The sequence below is a fragment of the Apteryx mantelli genome, chromosome 1, assembly GCF_036417845.1.
Source record: "Apteryx mantelli isolate bAptMan1 chromosome 1, bAptMan1.hap1, whole genome shotgun sequence".
Classification (NCBI taxonomy): Eukaryota; Metazoa; Chordata; class Aves; order Apterygiformes; family Apterygidae; genus Apteryx; species Apteryx mantelli.
The window spans coordinates 172013794-172038472 of record NC_089978.1 but is presented as its reverse complement, the minus strand read 5'-3'; the positions used below and the strand labels follow the sequence as shown (position 1 = coordinate 172038472).

General features: G+C 40.6%; 2 protein-coding genes across 3 annotated transcripts in view; one reads left to right on the top strand and one right to left on the bottom strand.

The window, feature by feature from the left end:
* The window catches only part of NUDT4 (nudix hydrolase 4), a 29620-nt gene extending 25889 nt beyond the window's left edge, over positions 1-3731 (top strand). For both annotated transcript variants that reach the window (XM_067312605.1, XM_067312613.1), the window contains exon 5: positions 77-3731. In XM_067312605.1, coding sequence (XP_067168706.1) covers positions 77-279 — 203 coding nt within the window. In that variant the 3' untranslated portion in view covers positions 280-3731. The remainder of the gene's footprint in view (positions 1-76) is intronic.
* Positions 3732-9752: 6021 nt separating this feature from the next.
* UBE2N (ubiquitin conjugating enzyme E2 N) lies at positions 9753-24162 on the bottom strand. Its single transcript, XM_067312594.1, has 4 exons — positions 24054-24162; positions 11456-11702; positions 11084-11224; positions 9753-10439 (listed from the first exon to the last, which is right to left on the bottom strand). The coding sequence occupies exons 1-4, from the start codon at positions 24081-24083 to the stop codon at positions 10399-10401; spliced, it is 459 nt and encodes a 152-aa protein (XP_067168695.1). The 5' UTR covers positions 24084-24162; the 3' UTR covers positions 9753-10398.
* Between the last annotated feature and the right edge of the window lie 517 nt (positions 24163-24679).

Here is a 24679-nt window from a genome sequence, read left to right as displayed (position 1 = left end):
ATTTTTGAATAGCAACAAATGGTGCCTTTGAAAGTTTGTAACTCTCTCTTTTTCTTTGTGAATTATACTCCTTCAGGAAGGAAAAGAGAATGGTTTAAAGTAGAAGATGCAATCAAGGTCCTTCAGTGTCACAAGCCTGTTCATGCAGAGTATTTGGAAAAACTGAAACTGAGCTGTTCACCCACTAATGGAAACTCTGTGGTTCCCCCTCTTCCAGATAATAACTCCTTATATGTCACTTCTGCACAGACTTCTGGGTTGCCCTCTACTGTGAGATAAACATTTGGATTACCTTTTTATTCGTGTCATCACAAGGGGAGAGACATCTGTGTTCACATGTTAGGCATCTGTATAACTGTCAGTTCTAAGTAAAATATTTGAATGTGTTATAATGTCAAATTTGTTTGAACATGTTTTTCCTTTTTAACAATGTAAAATAGTATTTCAGCAAACCAAAGCCATATATGGATTTTTTTAAGATGCCTTAATAGGCCATTTTTTAAAAAAGAAAATGAAACTTGAGTATATAAATTTCCATATCTGCTAAAATAAAATATGCATCTTGATTGTGTTCAGCTTATTCAAGACCTGTCAGTTCTAGTCAATAGTTCTGCAAGAGTACTTACCTAGAGAACGGCTTGAGTGAATAGTCTTAAACTATACTCCTACTTGGTATCCACAAATGAAATGCTAAGATGATAGCACCATTTGGGGAAAACAAGTGTGGTGAAGGCAGAGATGCATGTGACTATAATGAAGCATTAAAACATATTCAGCCTATTGCAGCAAAGGATACCAACACTAAGCAACGCTTGCCTCAGTCCTCCAAAAGGTTGCCTTGTCCTATGCAATCTTCATGTAATGTAGAGAACTAGAACAGGAAGAATAAATTCATGTCTTGCACCTACCAAAACCATTCAGCATACTTCTGTTACTTGGCCAGCTGATAAACTATCTGATGTACATGAAGAGTGCTGCAGATTCCCTCATCCCTTTGTTACTCCTGCTAACATCAATGTTCATTTTGTTCACGGTGTAATTACATTACAAAATCTTCTTGTAGTGTTCCTGCAGTCCTTGATGGTTTAAAAAAATGTTTAGGAAAAAGCAAGACTTACCTAAGGTACCCCTTGGGTTACAGAGGTGTCTAGTTCCTGCTGAGCAAGATGCCTCAACACATGCTTGCTAATAGACTGGTACTTTCTAGGCTTGGAGGCAGGTGAGTTGATACTTACACTAAAGGAGGAATAATATTTCTTTGTTTTATTCATAAGCCATGCTGAAAGCCCCAGTATTCAGTTAGTTCTTAAATACTTTAATTTTACTCTTTTAACAGCTATTGCTTTAGCTTTTTGAAGTGAAAGCTGACCTCTTGGTAAAACTTAGCTGGAATAAATGAGGTACAGCTGACAACTTTCCTGTTCTTCATTATTTTCTTCTCTTTGTGAGCCAAAAAGATGAAACCTAAATCCACTGTAGGTCTTAATATGTTCTTACTGTAGGGTTTGCGTGCGTGTGTGGTTTTCTTCAAGAACACAGTCTAACTTATATGGACATTCTAACTCTGCATTTTTTTCCTAGAATCTAAACATTATTACTAACAGTACCTCCTCTCCAGTCAGCCAAAACAGGTTGAGGTAGAACATTGCCTCACATGTGAAGTTTATTCTGGGTAAAGCTCATTCTCTTGCATCATTTGAACGTTTGTAAATAGTCCAACTAGTAAATAGTGAGTGTAAAATGAAAAATAAATGTAATTTAAACCTTTTGTTACTCAATACACAAATGGTTAACTTCTACTTTTTTAACACAAATTGTGTAAAATGCTGCTATAAATTAAACTTTTTTGTGCTGTTACACTTTTTTAGGAAAAAAATGTTGCTGCCACAAGTTACTCTTCTGGGAAACCAATCCTGTGCCATATGTAAATGCAGTGAAACTAGGGAGACAAATGTTCCAATCTCTTAATGCTGCTGTCTTTGAAGAGGCATAAATACTACTGATGAGAGAGGCATGAGCCACAATGTGGAAGAATTCTGAAATTTGGGGTAGGACACATCTTTTCCATCCCTGTAACTGTTATTCCTGGTCTCTTCCAGAACTGGAAAGAACATGCAGCTCTGTTCAGGTGCATCTAAAGGTGGCAGAAGTATTGCAGGTGGCTTAGTTTTACTTCCAGTCAGGTGGTGGCTGGAGGGGAAGTGTGTGATATTTCAGTAGCTCACAAGAGTGTATGCAAACTTCCCACTGAACCTAATCCAGATTGGGACACCATTGGCTCAGCCCATTTCTGTGAACTGAATTGTCTGTCAAAAGAGCTTTTGCTAGACAGAACAGAGGAGTCAGGCATTTTAAAGAATGTTTAATCTCTGTTAAAATCACTGAACCACTGTATGTAAGGGTACCTCTGGCTCTAAAGCTGCCTTTAAAAGAGTGAAGAATTTAGCTCCCTTTTTTGGTCACTTACAGCTGATGCTTTTTTGTTCAGTAGTCATTTTAACACTTTAAATTGAGCAAACTTGTACAGGCTTTCTTGTAACAAGATTATATAGGATCTGTGAAACTTAAACCAAGAATCCAGAGTTCAAGTTCTTATTCATAAAAATGCTTCTGTCTCTGTTTCAAATTCTTGGAATGAAACCAATCCAAGCTTGTATGAAATTTAGTGGTAATGCATGATCTTATTTTGTAACTCTTGAATTATGTATTTGATAATAATGTAAAAATGTACAGTATTGCTGTTGCTAACAAACTCAGAGTTGATTGCCTATAAATATTTCAGGTTTTTGGTCACATACATTTGAGCTGTTTTGTAGTGCCAGATGGATTTTTTTTTTTAACAGCATTCATTGTATAAATCTCTTCAGTCTCTATGCAACCTTCAGAATGAAGCTCAATATTGTTAAGCTTGACTTCTGCCTTTCAAAGATAAATGTTCTATGAACTGTATAAACCTGACAGTGAAGGTAAATTGAAAATACTTCACTTATGCTACAGGAACCTACTGCAGTAAGTGGGCAATGAGCATGTCATGTCTTGGGTCTTGAGTTTAGTGAAGACTAAACTTCAACAGAAATGGCCTGTGTAAAAGTTGGGATAGGAAGGCTAAAGTTTGTCCTAGTACCTATGAAAGTGTTTTCTATGCATCTTTATTTAGGTGGACCAAACCTATTTGGTACAGAGCAGATACTGGATGGCTCTTATACCATAGAGCCTGTGTAATATCCACATTCAATTCTTCAGTGGAGAAGGGGAATAGACCTGGTCACAGCTGCAAGTTTCAGAAAGTCTACTTTGCACCACTGCTTTTCCTGGCTGTTAGGTTGTGAGATTGTGACTATGAGATTATGGTATCAAACAGAAATACCTTAATCTTTAAACCCAGGTGGAGCTGGAATTAAGTGAAATGGATATGTTTTGAACACTGCAAGAAATACTGAGGTATTGCACAGAGGCTGTTAAAGTGAGAAATCTTATTTTGGTGCTTATTGCACCACTGACTTAGCCTAGTCTGTTAACAATGTGCTGTGAAAAAAAAATTGAGAGGAAAACAGTTGGTTTACTTACCAACATGGTTTGTGAAGTGAAAACTGAAGGGAAGGGGGTGGGGGGGCAATTTTAAGTTGTAAACATTTTGACCTGCTTGCATGGATTTTCTTTAAGGATTGATGTAAGAATTTTGACTTTTTATATTTGAGATATACCAAAATAAAATCTAAATTAGTCCTGTGGATGGTGTAGTCACTCCATCTCAAATACAGCAAATGAAGTATTTGTGCAAAAGGCTTAGAGCCCATCTAAAATATACTTTAGTAGTTCTATCTTTTCTGCTTGCCTCATCCTTGCAGTCTTTAGCTTCATGGGGTGCTGAGAAAGCCTTCTGAAAAGTTTATATTAGCACAACTCTTCTGGTTTCTTGTGCTCCTCTTTCCTGTATAACCCACAGCAATTAGATGAACTGTAACCCTCTACTTCCTCCTGTTAACCCTCATGCCTGCCAGCTGCAGCTAGATGTGCATTTAACATCTGTACAATGACCATTAAGAGAGCTGCACTAGATCAGACCAATCGGCCATACAGCCCTGTGCTTCATTTTCAGCAGTGTCTAGAAAAACTGGTAAGAGCAGGACAGTAAGTCTTTACCTCAAGGTTCCTCCAAGCATACAACTATTTGTAGCTCAAGGTCTTACCAAGCAAGCCAGACATCATTCATTCCTTTGTATTCAGTTACCATCAGTGGATTTCTTTCCCCTGAACTCATCCCCCCACTTAGAACACATAAGCTTTACTATCCAACCCCCCCCGTGATAGCACTTCCAAGCTAAAACCATGCTCACCCTAAGCTGTGTAAGAAAAAAAACTGCCTCCTTCCAGGTTCTTTTAACAGTGAGCTATTAGCCTTTTCTCCCTCACAGTGTGATTTCTGACCACCAGCCCATTATCACCCAACCATCCAGATTTAGAGGGGCTCTAACTTGCATCTGGCACAGACCAGAACATACCCCAAGCATACACATACAAAGCTGAAGCACACCCAAGGAGGAGCAAAGTGTTTGTAAAAGCACAAGATGCAGCAAGAGAAGCAGAATGATTGCATTTTCCAAGAGTTGGAAAGAATATGAAAAGAGGCTTCTGGCTTTAAGAGTGGGGTGTTTTTTTTCGGGGGGGGGGGGTGCTTGTTTTTTTGTTTGTTTGTTTTTAAAGCTGTAGCTGTTACTTTCAACACCCTATGAAGCCAACAGCTGAATGCTATTATGGCCTCAGTATTGCTGTGGCCTTAAGCTGGGCACAAAACACCCATGTCAAGGTACAAAGCCAGCACTGTGTGTCCACATTAGGAAGATAACATGCCATGTAGACTGGCATCGCCTCCTAACCTGCAAACACAGCAGCTACAACACTTCACACTCCAATTGTCACACACAGGAGCGCATTCTGGGCTCTGTGCAATCTGGAAAGATGCTGTCAGGCAGTTTTCCCCACTCCTTTCCTGTCCCTAAATAAGCACAAAATGCTGTTCAAAGAGCTAGGTTAGTAAGGACAGAGGCCACTGAGCAAGCCTACAGCATAGTTAGCTGCTCCTTGCCTGGTGGCCCAAGCTGAAGTTCCCCAAGTAACAGCTACCACTGGTCACACTTTTCAGATAGCTTTCCTTCATCACCTAGATGGACAGTATTAAGAAACACATACTGAAAAACACACTACTGGGCATCTTATGCACTTATTCTCATGTTGGCTTACCTGGGGCTGGCACCTGTTACATCCAGCCAGGCCTTACAACAAGGGCCTTGGTGCAAGTTCCTTTCTGAGGCACTTCCGCTCCCATTCAATGCAACTTACTTACTGCACTTCCTGCTTTCCAGCTACACCACTAAAAGAACCTGCCTTTGAATGAGGCAGGCACAAACCCACAGCAACAGAAGGAGAAATACTGTTAGAACCGCTTCACTATGCTTTAGTCTTCTGACTAAATATCTTCTGATGTTTATCCATGGAGCTGGAAAGCACCACAGACACCCCTCCATAAATCTGTCAGTACCCATCTTAAGCCTTCAGTGACCTATAATGAGAGAGGAACAATCACAGTATCAGTGCTTCTAATGGCACAGCAGGGACGCAGGCTGAGATGAGCCCATCTGGTATAGCAAGCAACAGCTTAATGCCTCAGATGACATGTTTAGGTTTTACCCTGGACCCTGCAAATCTGACTCTACAGAAGTTATGGATATCCAAGTTCAGGTATCTGTCATAGTGGGAGGTGCAGATTAGGCCAGAGCAGAAGAGTCCTTCACAGCTCTGAAGGAGAGAAGCCAACACAGACTAACAGGGAGTTTCTGGCACACAGTCCAGCAGCTAGCCCTCCAGTTAGGAGTTTCCTGTGTGAAACAATTTTATTTTCCATTTTTTATGAATCTGGTCCATTCACATGTCACACTTGCATCAACCCCTTATCTGGGCAGGCTGGTGATTGCTTGATATATAGGAACTTTAAGTATTGTACCACCAAGTTCCCTCTAACTTGAAGAGGATCCTTGAGTATTCAGTGTCTCAGTGACAGGCTAATCAAAAAGGTAACAACTTCCTAGCAACAAACTGAGCTATCAAGGAGATATTAGTTATCTCAGGGTATAAGTCCCTTTGCCAACAGCTGTCATCCAGTAAGCAGTGCTCAGCTAAGAGCCCTTGGTTAAGAACTCTTGAGAGCGAGCAGTTTTTAGCCTTAGCTTTTTGTCCTGTAGGCAAAGGTAAAATAGTCTGCTTGCTCATCCTGAACCACTTCTGGCTTTAGCCTACAAGTTTGAGGCTATATTATCAAGGCAAATAAGGATAAAGCAGTTAAGCTGGCATGATGCCACTTCTCTCATATAATTCAGTGCAAAATAACACTTAAATATTCACTTTAAGATCTTCCTGCACACTTTCGACAGAAGATGTAATACATGGTATGAAATCAGTTACACAAAGCAGCCATGAAATTAGTAACATTAACATGCATGCTAATAATGTTATGTATTGATAAGCCATGTTACAATACATCTGTTTATCAATTTGATAGCACTAGAAAGCATCCCAACTGTGCACTTAAGTAGTAAAGTCTTATACTAAAACATCCCACCAAAACCCACACAACAGCAACTGAAAAGTGAGTTATGAGATTAAGTTATCAACAGTTATCATCCTTATTTTAAGGGATGTTAAGAACTGTTAAAAACTAAATAGCATAGTAATGGCATCCCACTACAGTCAAATGAAGCTCAGTGTCTATGCAATGAATAATCACTCTTCCTTTTATTTCAGTGTCATATTACATTACAGTCAAGACATGTTATTGACAAAACCTACCAGACATTTTACTTGAAAGTAACCCTCAAAAAATCCCAAGAAGGAATGTACATAAATTGAGAGATGTCACAGTTTTTGATGTTACTAGTCCATTAAGATGTTTTACAATAATCTTGATGTGTTGGAAATACACTTTCTTGAAAGCTATAGAAGCAACATTTCACTTGTATTAGACTAAAGTCAGCTAACACACAAAAAGCCTTTTTCATCAGTTCCCAGTGACAATACACTTCACACCCATGAAAGAACATGCCTAAATGCTTAAAGATGACCACTGATATTCTTCAGAGTGTTTATGCAAAAATAAGCCTCCCGAATCCTTATTCTTGATCTGAAGGAAATTACTGCAAAGTTTTGCAGGTGTGGTTTTAGAGTCCATTTGATAATCCAGGCTCTACAGCTATAGAGTTATTATCCAGAAACTAAAATACAAAATGCAATGTCAACACCCTTGTTCAGGATTTCAGAATATTTGACACTTAGCACCAGTAACATTATAGGAAACCCCTTTACTGTGGATTTATCCAATGAATATCCATTAAAAATGCAGATAAAAACTAATGCTCACTAGAAGAAAACTACATTTGCTAGCCAGCTGTAATGCTAGATGTTACAGAAGTAAGCAAGTTTCAGATAATGGCTGTGAATATTCACCTGCTTAACTGGGTGCAGGGAGTTATATTTAATCAGCTTCAGAAAATTTGGTCTAAAATTTTCAGATTCCCAAATACAATATATAGCATGGAATTCCCAGCTTTGCTTTATACAGGGCCTTGAAGTCAGGCTCAAAGATTAAATACATACTATATATATATATATATATATATATATACACACACACACACACACGCACACCTTCCTGTCATTAGAACTATCATTTGAGTTGTATTTCTCTAAAAAGTTTTGAAACACAGTATTTAACCTTTTTACACCATTATTTTCAGACATACCAGAACTATGGATTTATACGTTCAAATGCAGCCAGTATGGACCTCTCTAGGTTCTGAGCTCATTGAGATACTTGGGGGAAAAAGGAAAAAAAAAAAAAAAATCACAAAGACAAAAAACAAGACACACACATACCCCAAACACACATACTGGCTACTGCATACTCCAACCGTACTATAATCCACTTCATTCAATCACTATCAAATGGGAAACAGAATTTTTTTTCTATTTATATATTAAGAATGTTCCATCAAGAACTTACCAATAAAGTAGTTGTGTGTGAACTCTAGCTGAGTTTTAGTCCTGAATATACAAAGTATAGAGCCATCCGCTAAATGCTCTTTGGTCTGGATTCATCCCACCTAATTCTAAGTTAAATTCTGTTAAGTGCCAATTCAGATCCTGCTTCTCATCTACAGTTAATTTCGGGGAGAAGGAAGAGAGACACTTTCAGAGGGGATCCCAAAGCAGGTTTGTCTGGCCTCTGGAGGTGCCACTCTTTCCCTGACTACAGGCAGAGCTGAGGAAAGCTGTATACTTAAAGTAGCATCCATTCAAAGTTTTAAGAGGTAGGTGAAGTGAATCCAGGGGCTACTGCACGGCTCATGTATTCTCAGCTGCCTACCATGGAAGCTGTCCACATTAATAGCGTATACGGGATCTATGCCAACTAAACCCAAACATATATTCATTAGTAACAAGAAACTGGGGTTAATGGCGCTTACCCATTCTGAATAACAAATGATCTGTTACAAGCCCTGAATGCAACTTTGGCTTACATTCAACATAGAAACTACTCTTAATTTTTGCAGCTTAATCTTGTGAAAAAGTTGAATTCTGAGCCAAGATGCAACTGTGTTACAACACAGTACTTTGAGGGACAATACCAGTTACTAACCGCTGAAAAGCGCTGTGTGTTGAAAATGTAGTTTTAATAGATATTCTTCATCTTACAGAAGACCACAATAAATACACCACATTCTATAGAGATTTCCAGATGATACTAGAGTAAGAGGTGAAAGAGGGAAGAGAATACTGATGGGCTGCATAACCATAACCCTGAATTGCATGACAAAACACTCCCCACTGCAACTACTGCAAGCTGTCATCTATACACTTCAGGCTGGCCACACCAAAAGCGTAAAAGCTCTTTTTTTTGTTTGTTTGGTTTTTTTGGGGGGGAGGGGAAGGTGTTGGTGTTATGGGCAGAAAATAAGGGATACAAGAAGTTAAAGGGAGGCAATAAGATGGGTTCCCAGAAAAAGATGCTCGGCTCCCAGGAGAGATGCGTACACACAAAAACAAGGATGAGAAGGAAGTTTTTAATCAAACTTGCCTTCCCTCCAGCAAGGAAGCTTTGTTGCTATTTAAGCAGACCGGTTGTTCTAGCAAGTAGATTAATAAGGCTCGCAGATAAGACCAGTGGTATGAGGCGCTAGCTGTAAGTGGTTAAGCAAACATCAGTTGATTTACAAGCTGGCTGTAACAGTGGTTCTACACACTGGTATTTTATAGGTTAATAGAGGGAAAGAGTTGAAGAAATTAGGAGTGTGCGTAGCCTAATACCCAATGATAATCAGCAAAGATAAGTTACACAGATACTCACAATTAGTGCTGTCATTTGCTTTCAACCTCCTACTGGATGCTTGACTTCCAAAAAACGCATATCAATGCATTACTAAAATCAGATTATGATTACAATGCTTACACCAGAGACTTGTTTCAGAAAAGTCACTCCAAATGTAATGTCATATTAAATTGGCCAGGTAAGGTCACCCATATAACAAACTACTAACAAAGTCATCAAACAGAAGCAAAAAAAATCTTGTGAATTCCACTTCTTTACTGTTTAATCTGTCAGACTGGTGAAGACAAATTGTCAACTCTGGTTTCCATTTTTAAATATGATTGTCACATTAGAGAAATGAAAACACAGCAAAATAAACTGTACAAAGGCAAAGTAGAATAACAAAAAATATTTTACTAAAACATAAGATTTACAGGAGATTTTCCAGACAAGCCATACAAAATGGTCACAAGCTTTTTCTTGGAGGGATTTTTCTACACTTGACAGCAGAATCACAATATTATTAGTGAAGGTGATGGATGTTTGTTTAATGTTCCCACTTTTGTTCAAACAATGAAGCTTGTCCATCTACAGCGTCTAAGTTAGACTGGGCTAGAGGGTATATTCTAAAGTATAACTGGTTAGCTGCTTTAACCAATGCAATTAGCATCACCATAAAAAGGGAGGAGGAGCCCACAAAATTAAAACAAAAAGCCCCGCAGCTAACCCTGCCTACCTTCATTCACAGTGCTTATACTTAAACCATGATGGGAAAAATGATTAAAAGCAGAGAGGTGCTGCTGCTTTTAAACAATTTCACAACAATCCAGATGATACTTCTAGCCTCTGCTCATGCGTTACAATAGTGAATTAGGACAAGACACAGATTTGCTAATGTGCATTTAATCACCAAAGGACTGAAGATGTCTGGGCTTTTATTCTGTAATGTTTCTAAGACTGTGTCCATTAAATGCAAACAAAAAAGGAAGAGGTCTTGGCAGAACAGGAGAAGTGATGCACACTTGATGTTCAAAGCGCATTTAAATATTATTCATGGCATATAGCCTAGTCCATGCTCTGGCTGCAAAGAGAGAGACAGAGAGACATTTAGAAAAATTTGTAATTTTTTTTTCAAGCTTTATTAAAATCATTTAAAGTAAAATATAGTATATTTTTATACAACTGCTGCATATATATCAGTTCTGAGATTTTAAGTGTAATTCTGACACCCTAAGATATACAAGAATTGACAGTTGCTGAAATGGCCTGACTACAGTGGATGCAGAAGTGAAGAGGCATAATGTAATAATTCTTTCAACCCATTACAGCCTCCAATAGAAGCAGGTATGGAAGCAATGTACTTTCTGAAACTAATCATCTGCATGCTAAACTCCACAGGAAAGGCAAAAATATATACTTTTATTCTGCCAGGAGTCCAAATTAGTCACCCTTGCAACTTCATGCACCCTTGCATGAAAACTGAAGATTAAACAGATCAAGAGCTTTCTTTTTTTCCAAGAGACCTCACTTACAGACTTGAAAGCGGACCACTGCAGGCACATTCAGGGTACTTAGACTATGACTGCATGCAATAATTGTTCCTGCAAGTTGCCAGCATAAAACAAGAGGTCAGGATTTAAAAATGCCCTAACCCATTAGTAATCAGCTTAATACATGTCCTAAAGGTGTGGTGGGGGCAGGGGGGGGAAGCAAGCAATACACCACCTGTTTCTATGGCTTGGGCTTCATTGGTCTTCCATTGCTCAGCTACATCATTTGCTAATGGATCGTCTGGATTGGGAGCACTTAACAAAGCCTGGATTGATAGCAGAACTGTACGAATCTGCAAAGCTGGGGACCATTTATCTGAAGAGACAATGATAGTAGTATGAAACACCACATTCATTATAATCCACACAAATAAAACAATGTGTCCCTCTCCCAGATTAAAGAATAAGTAACCTCCTGTTGCAAACAAATGAAATCTCTCTTTAAAGTAACCTCCTGTTGCAAACAAATGAAATCTCTCTTTAGAGTCAATCTACAAATTTCTATACTTGATAAAGACAAAAAGAAAGAAAATAAGGTAACGCTTACCTTTCAAAATATCTAAACATATTCTTCCCAGCTTGTCTACATTAGGATGATAAATTTTGGTCATGAAACGTACTTTAGGAGCTGCCATTGGATATTCTTCTGGAAGGAATAGTTCAAGTTTAAATGTCCCACCCTCAAAGGGGGAATCCTGTGGACCTGCAATGACCACATGAAAATAACGTGCGTTGCTTTCATCTGGCTCCGCTTTTATCCCAGGAACTGGCTCTGCCAGCAAGCGCTGGGTTTCCTAGAAGAAGGAGAAAGGACAGTGTAAAAAATACAAGCTATTTTAAATAATTTAGACAGGTTGTAATTATAAATGACAAATAGTCGTTATGATTGATTTGCCCTTATCCACAAAAGATATCATGTTAAATTAACAGCTTAAAGTTAAAAGAACATCTGCAGAGAGAAGATCAGGATGTGGTAAACTGGCATGTGCCTCCTCCCAGATGCCTCAACTACGGAGCTATTGTTATCTATTACCTTACACTACAGAGGCACACAATTAAGCCGCCTTGACAAATTTCTTAACTTTTGATTACATGACTGTCAAAATGTAATTTTTTCAATATACATAAAAACTCCTTAAAGAACACCGCAGTGTCATGATACCAAAATCATTTCCTTTTCTACCTTAAATAGAAAAGAATCCACAAGTGAATAATCAAAAGGCTCTATTGCTCCGCACACTGTGTTCAAGATTTACTCTAACAAGAGTGAATTGGTTTACTAAAATGAGTGTTTTGCATTGGAATCAGATCAAGCTTTGAAGAATTCACAGTACTACTCTGCTGCAATACCAAGGGTATCATTAAGGGTATAAGCATATGGCTTTGGTTTGAGCACTTCCAGCCTACACATAACCACATTCAAAGTTACTGTAACAAACAGTAAGAGACAAACAAGTTGCTCTGTAAGCAGCAAAACTGGGGAAGCCTGGTTTCTTACATGGATTTGTGTTCTGCATTACTCAATTCTCCTGCCTGCAGCCCTCAATATACCTCCTGTCACCAGCAGGAAGAAGCCAGAGACAACACGACCGCGACAACTGTCCAGAGCTGCCCATGTTGTGGTCAGGCGGCCCACTAGCACGCTGAACGAAGAGACCACAGCTAAATCCTGCGCATCTCCCCCTCCTCTCTGCTGCCAGGTTTCACAAGTCTTGTGGGCACCATTCTGCTCACTCTTACAAAAGCAGAGGCTGAATCTTGCCAAAGGGCACTAGGCAGGGACATGCAGACTAAAGAAGCCTCATTTCCGCAGGTATTTTTAAGCCCTACTTTTCCTCTAGCTTGTTTTCACTGGGTACAGTTTATTTCGTCATTGCTTTTTGCTGTTCTTTTCATAAAGAATAATTTTCCTGTCTCTAATGAAGAAAAATGGCAACTTGTGGGTACAATATTAATTTGATTTATTATTCTATTTTTATAGCATATTACAGGTGTCCAGAATAGCACTAATACAACCACAAAATAGACAGATCACCTCTACTTGGATTAACACTCTTTTCAAACATAATTGGACCATGACAATATAAGCATTTTATTAAAATAAATTCACACAGCATTTAAATGATGTGCCTGTCTCGACACAATTAAATAGCACCTAATTTTAGCAAAAATATAATCAAAATATATAAAGCAGGGAATTAATTGTAATTAATACCAATATACCAATTATTCATCCCTGTAGTATTTGTTGCTACAAATCATAATATTTGATTTATAAGTATGCATACTTATACACATAAAGATAAATATATACGGTTTAGCTCCTTGTTATGGTTAAGTATTATTTACTTACTGTCATTAGCTGCCAATGCCACTTATACACCTTACTGGAAGGCTATCCAAGCTGCTCGAAACTGCCTACACTCACTTATGTAGATATATTTTAAAGTACACACACAACTTCATAACCTACTCAGAATTTGCATTCTGCTGACCATTTATTTGTACAGTAACTCTGTAGAGGAGTAGTTATAAATAATGCTTGAAGCTTTAATTCAGTGGTATGAAAGTCAGTGACTAAGAAACAGATTCTCTCTGTAAAGTTATAAAACATTTCCTATTTCTTTTAGCAAGTTTTCCATACTAGTGCCACTAGTGACAGGTATGCAGGACAGTCCAGCTCTCTAGCTATGAAGGGTCATATACTTATTACTGTTTGACGGTTTTGGCAAAGGAGACAGTACCTTATGCTAAATACAAACTATTACAACAAACCAACTAAATTTAAATTAGAAAGAGTGAGAGCCTAATGAAAACACCCAATTTTTAAACTTCATCACAGCTATTACCACTGGGACTCTGCCAGACACATGGTAGTAGGTAAATCAGGTGGTTTTAGTTCTTAGGAGCATATTCAAATTTAAAGTTGTGCCAAGGCTGTCAAACTCTGGGTTTTTTTGTTTTTAAGGTAACACTTTTCAATAACTGGGCTGATCTCAGCAGTTCTTAGGCCCTACTCACTCACTCTGATCCCCACACTGCCTCCCTCGTTATGGCAGTATGCAGACTGTAACCCTGCTGGGGAGCTGATTCTGGCTAAAAATAACCCAGAATCAGCAGTCATCTGCAGCATCATCCACGTTTCTACCTGCCAGCATAACTGAGGGAGCAGTGCTGGACTGTGAGCTACATATACTACCAACGGAAACCATTTATCAAGAAAAAAATGTAAGAACCCAAGTATCAGGAAAGAGGAGTCTTTTAATCAGGATGTAGGATTATATCAATGTGGCTATACAACTGCCAAAACATTATCCCATCCAGGTAGCACTTCATATCATGTGGACACAGTCATTCTGCCCTAAAACAATATCCAAAAGGTGCAAGCAGAGAGGAGTATTTACAGTGGCATACACCTACACCAGTGCTAAGGTTAATCAGAACCCATACAGACCCCGCACGGATACATTAGTATTAGAGGAAAGATGCTCTAAACAAGCGTGCGCTGCACAAGGAGATTTACCACTATCAGCACATTTTAAGCAATTTCCAAACAGAGGTGAAGAAGAATACTCACAGGAAATCTGCGAGGGAACTGTTTGGTACCATCTTTTTATACCTGCCAGGCTCCAATACAACCATCACGCCAAGACAGCAAGCACTAGGCTAAACATCTCAAAGGCAGACAAAAATCATAGGTAATCACTCCCACAAACACACATCACCACTATTTTATGCAAGAGTTGAGAGGTACCTCCTGTCCAAACAAGGTACCTTTCTCAGACAATACAACAGAGACCAGCTTGTTAGACTATGATGAAAGCAATAAAGATGATACTATTTATTAAGAGACTGTATAATGTTTTACTTAAATATATAAAATCCATCTGTTAGATTCTGACAGGGAAAAAAAAAAAAAAAAAAGCTTTTGACCTTCAGTTATGAAGAAAGTTGCAGCAGCCTTGATATATTTTGGAGGGAACCATGGAATAAGAATGAAAGGGGGAAATGAATCAAATAAGGTTAAGTTTTAAGGCCTAAGCATATAAAAGGCTTAAACATATAAGTAGCTCTGGTTATAAAGCCAAATCAATGAAGTTACTTTCATGTTTTAAATGGTCAACTGAAGATACGTTGATACTAAAATTAATTTGATTAGGCATAAGACAGAAATAATTCATATTTGAAATAAAGTTGTCAGCACACAGGGCTACACTGAACCATCAAGAAACTCAACCAGCTTTAAGGGTTTTTGTTTGTTTTGTTTTTAAAGTGTAGCATTACCCCAAAAAAGCCCCAACATATCACCCACAAAAAAGTCACCAGATGTGGTTCAAGTCTACAAAAAGGAAGTTCTTATTTAACATGTTAATCTTGGTTTGTAATTTTATGACACTATTTTCCCCAGAGAATGGTTGCCCAATGAAAACCACTCTTTCAAACACACACACAAAAAAAATCAGTTCCAATTAAACCTTTAACTTTCTACATTTTCCAACTAAGCAGAAAGATCAAGTGTATGCAATACTGCACTTTCCAGTATCTTGTTAGCTGATATCTTTCAAATACCTTTTTAGCTGAGGAAGTGAGTCTTGTGCAAGCTGTTGCTTCCTGCTTCCTCCCAAAATAACTTCTCAGCCCTTTGCCCACTTTCAACTGGTTTCTCTAAGTTTTGTACAAAAATATTGTAGATATTAGAACTTAAATATTTAGGCTTCTAAAATGCCTCAATACTCCTTCTTTATTTATGCAAAGTCTCAGGAGAATTATTCTTTCCTTATATTTTCAGCAGCACATGTATTAGTTCAATTTTCTGTGCAGCAGTCAAGTAATTTACCATTATCAACATCCACTAGAATAGAGGTTACACCCCCACAACCATGTCAGAGCAAGGCATGGTACAAACCCTCTCTAATCTACTTCAGAGAGTGAAACAGTTCAGCTAATATCCATCCACGTTCATCCGTGCATTTAACTAATCCTCGCTGACTTTACTCAGAACAGAGTGAAGGGAGCATAGACTATGGGTGAATCTTTCTCTTAATAAGACTTAACCTGCAAGAGAAATTACAGCCCCCTCACTAGAAATTACCATCCCTCAAGTCTGCTGAGAAAGCAAACCCTGTGAACATTGGCAATTCGGTTCAGTTAAAGTGAAATGGGATTTCTTAACTAGATCTTTGCTAATGTGAATAATTTTGACTGACAGCAAACTCTGCTGCCATCTAGCAGAGGACAGTAACATCCAGCAGCAGTGATGAATAGTTGGCAGGGCCTATAGACAAAAGCTTCTTCCACCAGTATGAATGACTGAAACCTGCATGTCTCAATGTGTTGTTTCCTCCCCAAGTTCCCCTCTACTAACACAGGTCTCCAAACAGCTGAATGCAAAACCATCTTGAACAGCCTTAGCCTTCTATAAAGAAAAAACTGGAGTGCAAGCACACACAGACAATCTGAAACTGGCTTAAAAGAAAATCACAGGTAAAATGAAAGAGGCACCCAGACTGAAATACACACTAGATTGCATCGCTTCTTTGGGGACGTATAACTCGGGTTTGAACACAGCCTAAGTTAGGTGCACAACTGTCCCAGCCTAAGTCACAAAGTAACTTATCTGAAATGTGTTTAAATTGTTGCGTGCAGAAGCACTTTACAGAGGGTATGCTACAGAGTTTCAGATTTTTCAGATGGTATTGCAAGTTTAAACTTCAAAAGAAAAAAGGGGGGGGAACTGACTTAAAATGAAAACCACTTGTTCCATTTTCTGCTATAGAGAGGATGATGAGATTTACCACTTAGAGGGTAACACATGTACCAATTTATGTGGAAGACAGGATGAGAAAAAAATATATATAAAATATAGAATATTATATATATATATCTTTCAGTTTAAGTGATTGCTGATCAGTGTCTTTTCGATATTTGCTTCCTAGTAGAGATCTGATATTTGCTGCCAAGTTCTCCAGAAAGATTGCTAAAGGAGATGAAAAAGCAGCAATTAAGTCCTTACCAACAAAAAAAAGCTGAGATCATTTCAAAGTAGTAAATTATACCAAGCTCCCCTCAGAATGACTAAAAGTAAGTACAAATCATTTTTCATTCTTTATTGTCTTCAGTTTTTGGCTTCACAATTGAGTCAAACTGCTCTTCTCCCCACCATGTCAGTCTGATTTCCAGTTCTTCTTGGCCAGTTTAACCTTTAAACTCCCAGTTTAACCCAGTTTATGCCTTTATCTCTGCCTTTTCCATTCTACTATTTTCTCACAAAATATCAGGGTTTTGTCTGAATGGGAAGCCATAGCCTCCACGTAGCAGTGTTAGTTTATACAATCACTGTTCCATGCATCCACTTGATCAGACCAAGCATCTTGTACAGCCAAAACGCAAACCAGATCATGGAATTGATCTGGCTTAAGAAATAACCTTTTTTGTAGAGTTCTCTAACCCAGATCAGTTCCTCAGTCCAAGTTTACTGTAGCTGAACAAAAACTTTCAACAGTAAGGCTGCTGAACATGAACCACAGGATAATCATCTTGAGAACTTCTAGTCAATCTAACTTAATTCAGTGATAACTTTTCTGTCTTGAGCTGGCTATTGGCAAACAATCCTCAGAGTAGTACACTGACTTTAGCACTTCAGTTCAGAGTACCTATGGCATACATTCGTTTCATATTCTTATTCTGATAGCAGAAAACCTATGCCAGCTACCAGCCCCATTATGTTCAAACTACATCTAATAGTTCAGATTCACTTTTGGATATATGAAATAGAAGCTAAGTATTTTAGCTGTATACGGCTAACCTTAAACAGCATATTGGCGCACAGACAAGTTATAATCAGTTGCTGAGTGGCAATTCCTTCATATTCTGTTAGAGTAGGATGAGAAGGAAGATCACACTAACCTCCTTCACCAAGAGCTGATAAGTTGCATACAACAAGGTGAAGTGCATGCATGTTTTTGCTTTGATTTTTGAGGGGAAAGTAGTAGGAGAAAGATATATATCAACAAATTGTCCTCTGCACACAGGGATAAAGCAGCATCAGAAAACCAAAGACTTAATGCAATGACTTATTATAACAGTACCTCACGTTGGCACAAATTCTTCTAGGGTCTATCAATTCATTAGCTACAGCTATGTAAAGAACCAGCTATAGCCAGCATTATGGAAATTGAAGCATATGCATAAGCATATGTCATAGTCAGACAGATTTCAGAATGCTTAGATTAAAATCATTATAGCTTTGTAGAACAAGTACATTGGAGAAAGTTTTCTGAGCATAATGTTTACCTTTTAGGAAAAAGAATTAGCATAAAAGCCCATTAAATTGCAAAGCAAAGGTCAGACATCATAAATAGCAGGCTGCACTTCGTGGTCTCCAATAGCTGACCTCTGCAGGAATTCCTTATTCCTTGCCATATAATCCCCGAACGTCAACATCCCACATGCTTCTGTTTCCTGGACCCATTACCGGGCCAACATCCCTGCTTGCGCACAAGTGGCTGTGGATAAGTTTCCACCACCCCAAGGGTCCAGGACCCCACCATCGATCTCGACCGTATCTACCCAACAAAACCAAAGAGTGTTCGGAGCATCAACACGCCCAATACACCCAGTGAAGAGAAGAAAGAATTTAACACTGGTATAGTAGTTTTAGAAGCTATTAACTTGTACGGCAATCCTTGTACGGCAATCCTTGGACAACTGCACAGCTATTTGAGACTGTAGCTCTGCTAAACAGCCAGCGTGAGCTCTGGATTGCTTACGTTCCTCCCATCACACGCATTTCTGGTTTGCTGATTCTCACCACGACACCAGCAATTTTAACAGTCGCAAAGCCATGGACAGCAAGAAGAAGATGAGTGTACTCCAGGTAGCAGCACCTTCCTAGAGAAGGATCCAAAATCTAGTCACTCGTTGAGGAGGATCTTGTTGCCAAACAACCATAACATGAAAGGGTTTTTTCTAGGGTCAGTATCACTCTTGCCTGAAAACAGCTATATTCTGGAATTTTCCACAGCAGATTATAGGATTTTAGGAACCGCGAAGCTGAGATCCTATGCAAATTCCTAGAGGATCATCTATATACTAACACAGATCAAGCTTTTTTACAGTGCATCTCCACCTATAGTAAAGTGAGGCCTAACTAAGTTCAGTAAGCTAATAGTACACACCATTCCTGCAGTTTCTCCAATGGACCATGTTTGCATTTGATAGAGCATGTTTGCATTAGGGCCTTGCATTAATATACAGTGCAGAGCCAGCTATCCAAGTGTAATTAAAGCAAAGAATAATTCATACAGAGCTTTTGTCCAAATGCTAAGGCAAAATTTGCCACTAGTTCTCTTGCTCATCCTATGCTATTCACTCATCATTCACATGTAACACTGAATACATATTTTTGTTTTGTGCTATTAGACAAAAATATTGCTGATATATAAATAACCAGTGGAAACAGACAAGTACAGAATAAAAAAAGAGTGTGCAAAGTGATAAAAAGCCATTATCATCACTCCTAAGAAGGTTTAGTTTATCATAGATCTGTGTCCCAAAGTTGCCCAAGTATTATGAGAGAAGGTGCTCCAAACAAACTTTTTGCCTCTAGTTGGATTGTTTGCTGTTCCTTCCCATTTTTAATCTCTAGAGTCCAATAAAAACTTCTTTGAGCAAGAGACTGTGGAAAGTTAGAGTGTCCTCTTTAAGACCTCCTATTAAGGCTCCACGTTTTCCTTTTAAAACTGGCATCTTGGCTAAGATTTTTCTTATTCTCTGGACCCGAGTTTCCTTCTCAGCCTCCCTCCCATATCTCCACAAAAGCCATCTGTCCTGCCAAAACCTTAGGCTTCTAGTCCCTGCCCACACACCCTTCATGCTATCACAGCCACCCTGTGCTACACCAGAAGCCCAGCAAGAAGGCTCTAAGGGCAGGGGGGGTGGAAAGTGTCACAAAATAGAGAGCATATTATCTTCCTACAGTTTTGGAGGACAGAAAGTCTCTGGAACTTTCATCCTTATGTCAAATTTAAGTTATCCACAAGACTAAAACAGCACACAAGGGACAAAAAGGCATTACAAAGACCAAATATGCAGCTTCTCTGATAAATGCTAAGGAACTGCACTGACCAAAAGTGATCCGTTTTCTATGCCTAACCGCCATTCAAACAAATTGTATAGACATGAAAAGATATTAAACAAAAAAGACTGGAAGTAAATTTAAAGGATTTATCCAGGAAACAAAGAGATGCCCAGAAATGGTAGAGCAAGCAAAAAGTAATGACAACCTAAGTTTTAATGTGAAGGCAGATGTTCATGCCAGAGCTGCCATTAACTTCTAGGGTGAAGACAGAAACTTCTAGGCAGCTAGTTTGCTGCCAATAGGTTTAAGAACTTCCAGAAAGTTTCAGAAACTACAAACTAAATACCTGATTTATATTAAAAAAATACTTCATATAAAGCTGATGCAACGGGCCTCCAAAATAGAATTTTATACAAGCCTATCACCACACAAGCTATGAGAAACTCCATAAAGCCTCCCATAAAATGTTGCCTCAAACTGTAACATTTTTTAACTCTGCAGTCCAAATGTTACCAAGATCCTCAACAAACACCACAAGGAGCTGCTCACTGGCAACAACGAGGAAATGGCTTCTTACAGTGAAGATAGAGCAAGGAAGGAATTTCTCAGACAACAAAACACTACTGTGCAGGGGAGGAAATCAAAGCCTCAACAGGTTAATGCTGATAAATCCTTTAATTAAAAAAAAAAAAAAATGAGGAAGCCTCAGATATTGATTCATATGGTTTGCTTCATCATATGAGCAACTGCAATAACTGTAACAAAAGTGCTATTAACTGGCTATATGGTTAACACATAGACCTGGATATCAAATCATGAATGAGATCACTGCAGCAATGAAAACAGCAGAAGAAAAACATTTCTAAAAGATGACACAAGGCAGCATTGCCCATCCCATTCAGATACACTGACTGCACTTGACACAGCAGTGAGGTGGCTTGAATGTCAGCCAAAAAAAAAAAATTCAAATGCAATTCAACTCCTTACTCTACTGGAGCTACGTGACTTTGCAACACAGAAAAGAATCAGCGTAATAAATAAATGCTTGAAACTACAAATTTCTAGATTTCTTTTTACTATTGTGCAATAAGAAAAAAAAAATTAAGAGTTCAACAAAAAGGCTCCTCTATGCAAGTGTACCATACGCATTTTTATTTTTCTCTTACATTTACAGATGTATTGGACTGATTCTCTGAGCACCCTTGTTTTTGGATTATTCAAGAAAAAAAAGTATTTTATATATATATACACCTTTGATTTAAAGATTCAAAACTAGATTGTTATTTTCTATTCACCATTTGTGACATTCTAACACCATTAAGTCATATCTCTAAAGCAAGTCATCTCTTGAGCTAACAGATCATTCACTCCAGTTGCTTAAACCCTATGTTCCTAAGTAACTAATCTGAGGACAGAAAACCAGGCACAACTCGGCATCCTCCATTCCAAATGCTTTGCAGCACCTATATTGTCACCCTTTTAATTGAATTTGGGAAAGGACTGAAAATACAGAGCTCTCTGTCGAGACAGGGAAAGCTACTGCTCTCCTACTGGGCTAGACCACGGTTTGCACATAACTAAGATACAGGCTGAAGAGCACAGGGCTGCTAGTCAACCTGAGAGCCCAGCCAACCGCCAGCAGTCGGTCAAGAAGAGGAATGCCAACCTCATTTCAAGCAGTTGGCTAGATTCTGTATTTCATTATGGTCTGAATATACGCACATGGTTCCCTATTCCCAATAAGCCGTAGCTAGTCTCTCTCAGATGACAATACAAAGCCTGCACTCAGATCAAAGGGAAAAGGTCTTTTCCTATTTTTCTAAAGCCATTTACTTGTGTATAATCACATTTGTTACTATGCATAAAGAAAATGGGATCTTCCGATTCTAGAGTTATTTCAGCCTTCTATGGCTCTTCCATTTCCTCTGACCTATCTTTCTCTCTTCTATTTCCTTTCCTGATCTTTCAAATTCCCACTAGAAGTGAAGTTGACTCATTCCCTTCCACTTAAGGCAACCAGCAACAGAATATTTAACATTAAAGTTAGCAGGATAGCAAAGGTCAAAACAATTCTCATTCAAGGTGCCTAAAGACTGAAGCAGAGAGATTTTTAAGTTTGCAACTCTGCAGCTGCAATATTTCAAAATAGTACTCTGCATATTTTTGAGACCATAATAATCAGTCATTCAAATCCTAGAGTGTATGTGCATCTAGCAACCTACAGCAAGCACGGTGCAGGAGTTACAGATTGGTCCTCATAACACAACTAATCCAGGATTCAAAAGCTCTAGACTGCCTGCAGACAATATACAACACATACAGAAATAAACAACCCACATCACCCGACCATAGAAAATAATCCTGTAAGAGTCTAAGGGGGATTCCCCTTAGACCCCCATGAAAACTGGAGTTTCTAGGTCTCTTTTCTGCTGCCCTCCCGCTCTTTCCCCAGGGCAAGAGAAAGCATTCCCAAGCCACCACATATCTTGGAAATGAGTTGCATGTATTGCTCTAGGTTTTTTCAAAAGAGGCTGAAGAAATAAGTGCCAAGGAACTTATGTGCCAGCTTACAAGTGGGTGCATTTCTTGATTGTGTTCAGGAGAATTATCAAAAACTATGAAAAAAAACTAGTATGGATATCAGCTTTATGACCATGCTCTTACCACATCTCCATGATGAATACCAGTTCCAACATAATATGAAACAGTGTTCTCTCTCACACCTGAAATATGTTCAGCATTATATGCTGTGCACCATGCAGCTGGATGAGCAAATTCATTCATTCTGTAAGATTTGTCTTCATTTCTACTGCTTACCTTTCTGAGCAGTAAGCATAATTAGTCATTTCCACAGAGGATAAGGGAAAAATAAGGCAAGAGGAGCATTTATCTCCTCTATTCACCTATTATATAACTTTATGTTTTAAAGACAATCCAGTGCTATCTTTGATTCGACTATTTAGCATATTCTGTGTGCTGGTGTTTTACAATGGTAGCCAACTTTCAGCATGCTCAACCAAGAAGAGCTTCACAGTGTTATAAATTATTTATGACATTCATTCACTTGAACAAGAAACAATGGTGCTATTATTTCCAGTGAAGACTAATGAATCTTACCAGGATAGCTTAATAACTTTTACAAAAGTACTGAACACTGATTTGAAAGTTTCAATTCACATTACTGCAAACAGAGCAGGAGTTATCAGCCCAGCACAAACATCCACACTAGCTACAGGACCAAGCCATGAAAAAGGCTCACATTGGCACTGCAGCTAACAGCATTGCCTTGAGTGACTCCAGACCAAGTCATTCAAGTCTTAAGGTGATACAGCACTCAGAGGGTCAGCTAAAACTACCCCAAAGTTGACAGTTCTTGCAAAGTTTGACAAGTCAAAGGAATACAATGAACCCCCGGCACTAACACGCAGATATTATAAAAACTGATAACTCTGAGTGTGTTAAGTACCCACCAGGTTAGCATAACTTACACTAGTAAGAGCACCTTCCTCCGTACACCTCAGGGGGCGATTTCACTGCTCGCACGCCTCAGCCCTCCTCGCACACGCGGCAAAACGCTGCACCGTGAGGCCCCCCGCGCTCCCTGCAGCTCCGCGCGTCGCCCAGGCAGCCGCAGCTCTGCGGCGAGCCCGCACCGAGCCCCCCGGTACGGCCGCCGGGCTCCCGCCGCCGCGGCAGCGGCACCAAGGGGAGGATTACCGGGGGGAGGCCCCGCGCGTTAAGCGCAGCGGCAGCACCCGGGCCCCGGCGCGGCGCAGGCCCAGCCCCGCGCGCCCATTCATTCCCGCCGCGCCGCCAGGCCGCGCCCGAGCCCGGGCCCGGCGGCCGCTGGCCCGCCGCGGCGGGGGGGGGAGCCGAGAGGGCCAAGGCAGCCCGGCCCGGCCCGGCCCGACCCGGCCCGGCGGCGCCTCCGCCCCTCCCCCCGCGCGGCCCCGCTCCCGGGCGCCGGAAGCGGCGCGCCCTGCCCTGCACTGCCCTGCCCGCGGCGCGAGCCCCGGCCGCCCCCTCCCCCCCCGCGCGGAGCGGCAGCGGCGGGCAGCGGCGGCACCTTGATGATCCTGCGGGGCAGCCCGGCCATCTTGTCGCGTCGCGTCACGGTGCAGCTCCGTGGGTCTCGCCTCCGCTCGGGGCTCACGCGCAGCCGGAAGTAGCCCGCGTCGCGCTTCCGTTAGCGCCGCCCTCCCCCGACGCCGCCCGCGGCATGCCGGGTAGTGTAGGCCGGGCCCTGCCGCCACTGCCGCCGCCGGGGCGGGAGCTTCCCGCCGCCGCCGCTGCCGCCGCCCGCGGCTGCCGCCCGGGGAGGACCCGGCCTCGGCGCGCCGTGCCCGCGGCTCGCCCGGCGCGGGGGCCGGCGGGAGGCAGGGGGCCATCAGCGGAGGCGCCGCCGCCGCCGGGCGCCCGTTAGCAACGGGCCGCGCGAGGCGGGTGTAAAATGGCGGTGGAGCGCGGGGCGCGAGGCGCGCGGGCCCAACGGCCACCCCGCGGCCCGAGGCGCCCGCGCTTCCCCGCCATTTTACACCCGCCTCGCGCGGCCCGTTGTTAACGGGGACTGGATGTGTCAGGCCACCGAACCAGCCCATGTTTGGGGGATGGATAAGCAGGCCCTCACAGGGGGCCACGGCCTCCTCCTGTGCCCTGAGAGGCGGCCAGGGTCCCCGCCAGAGCTGCTTAGGG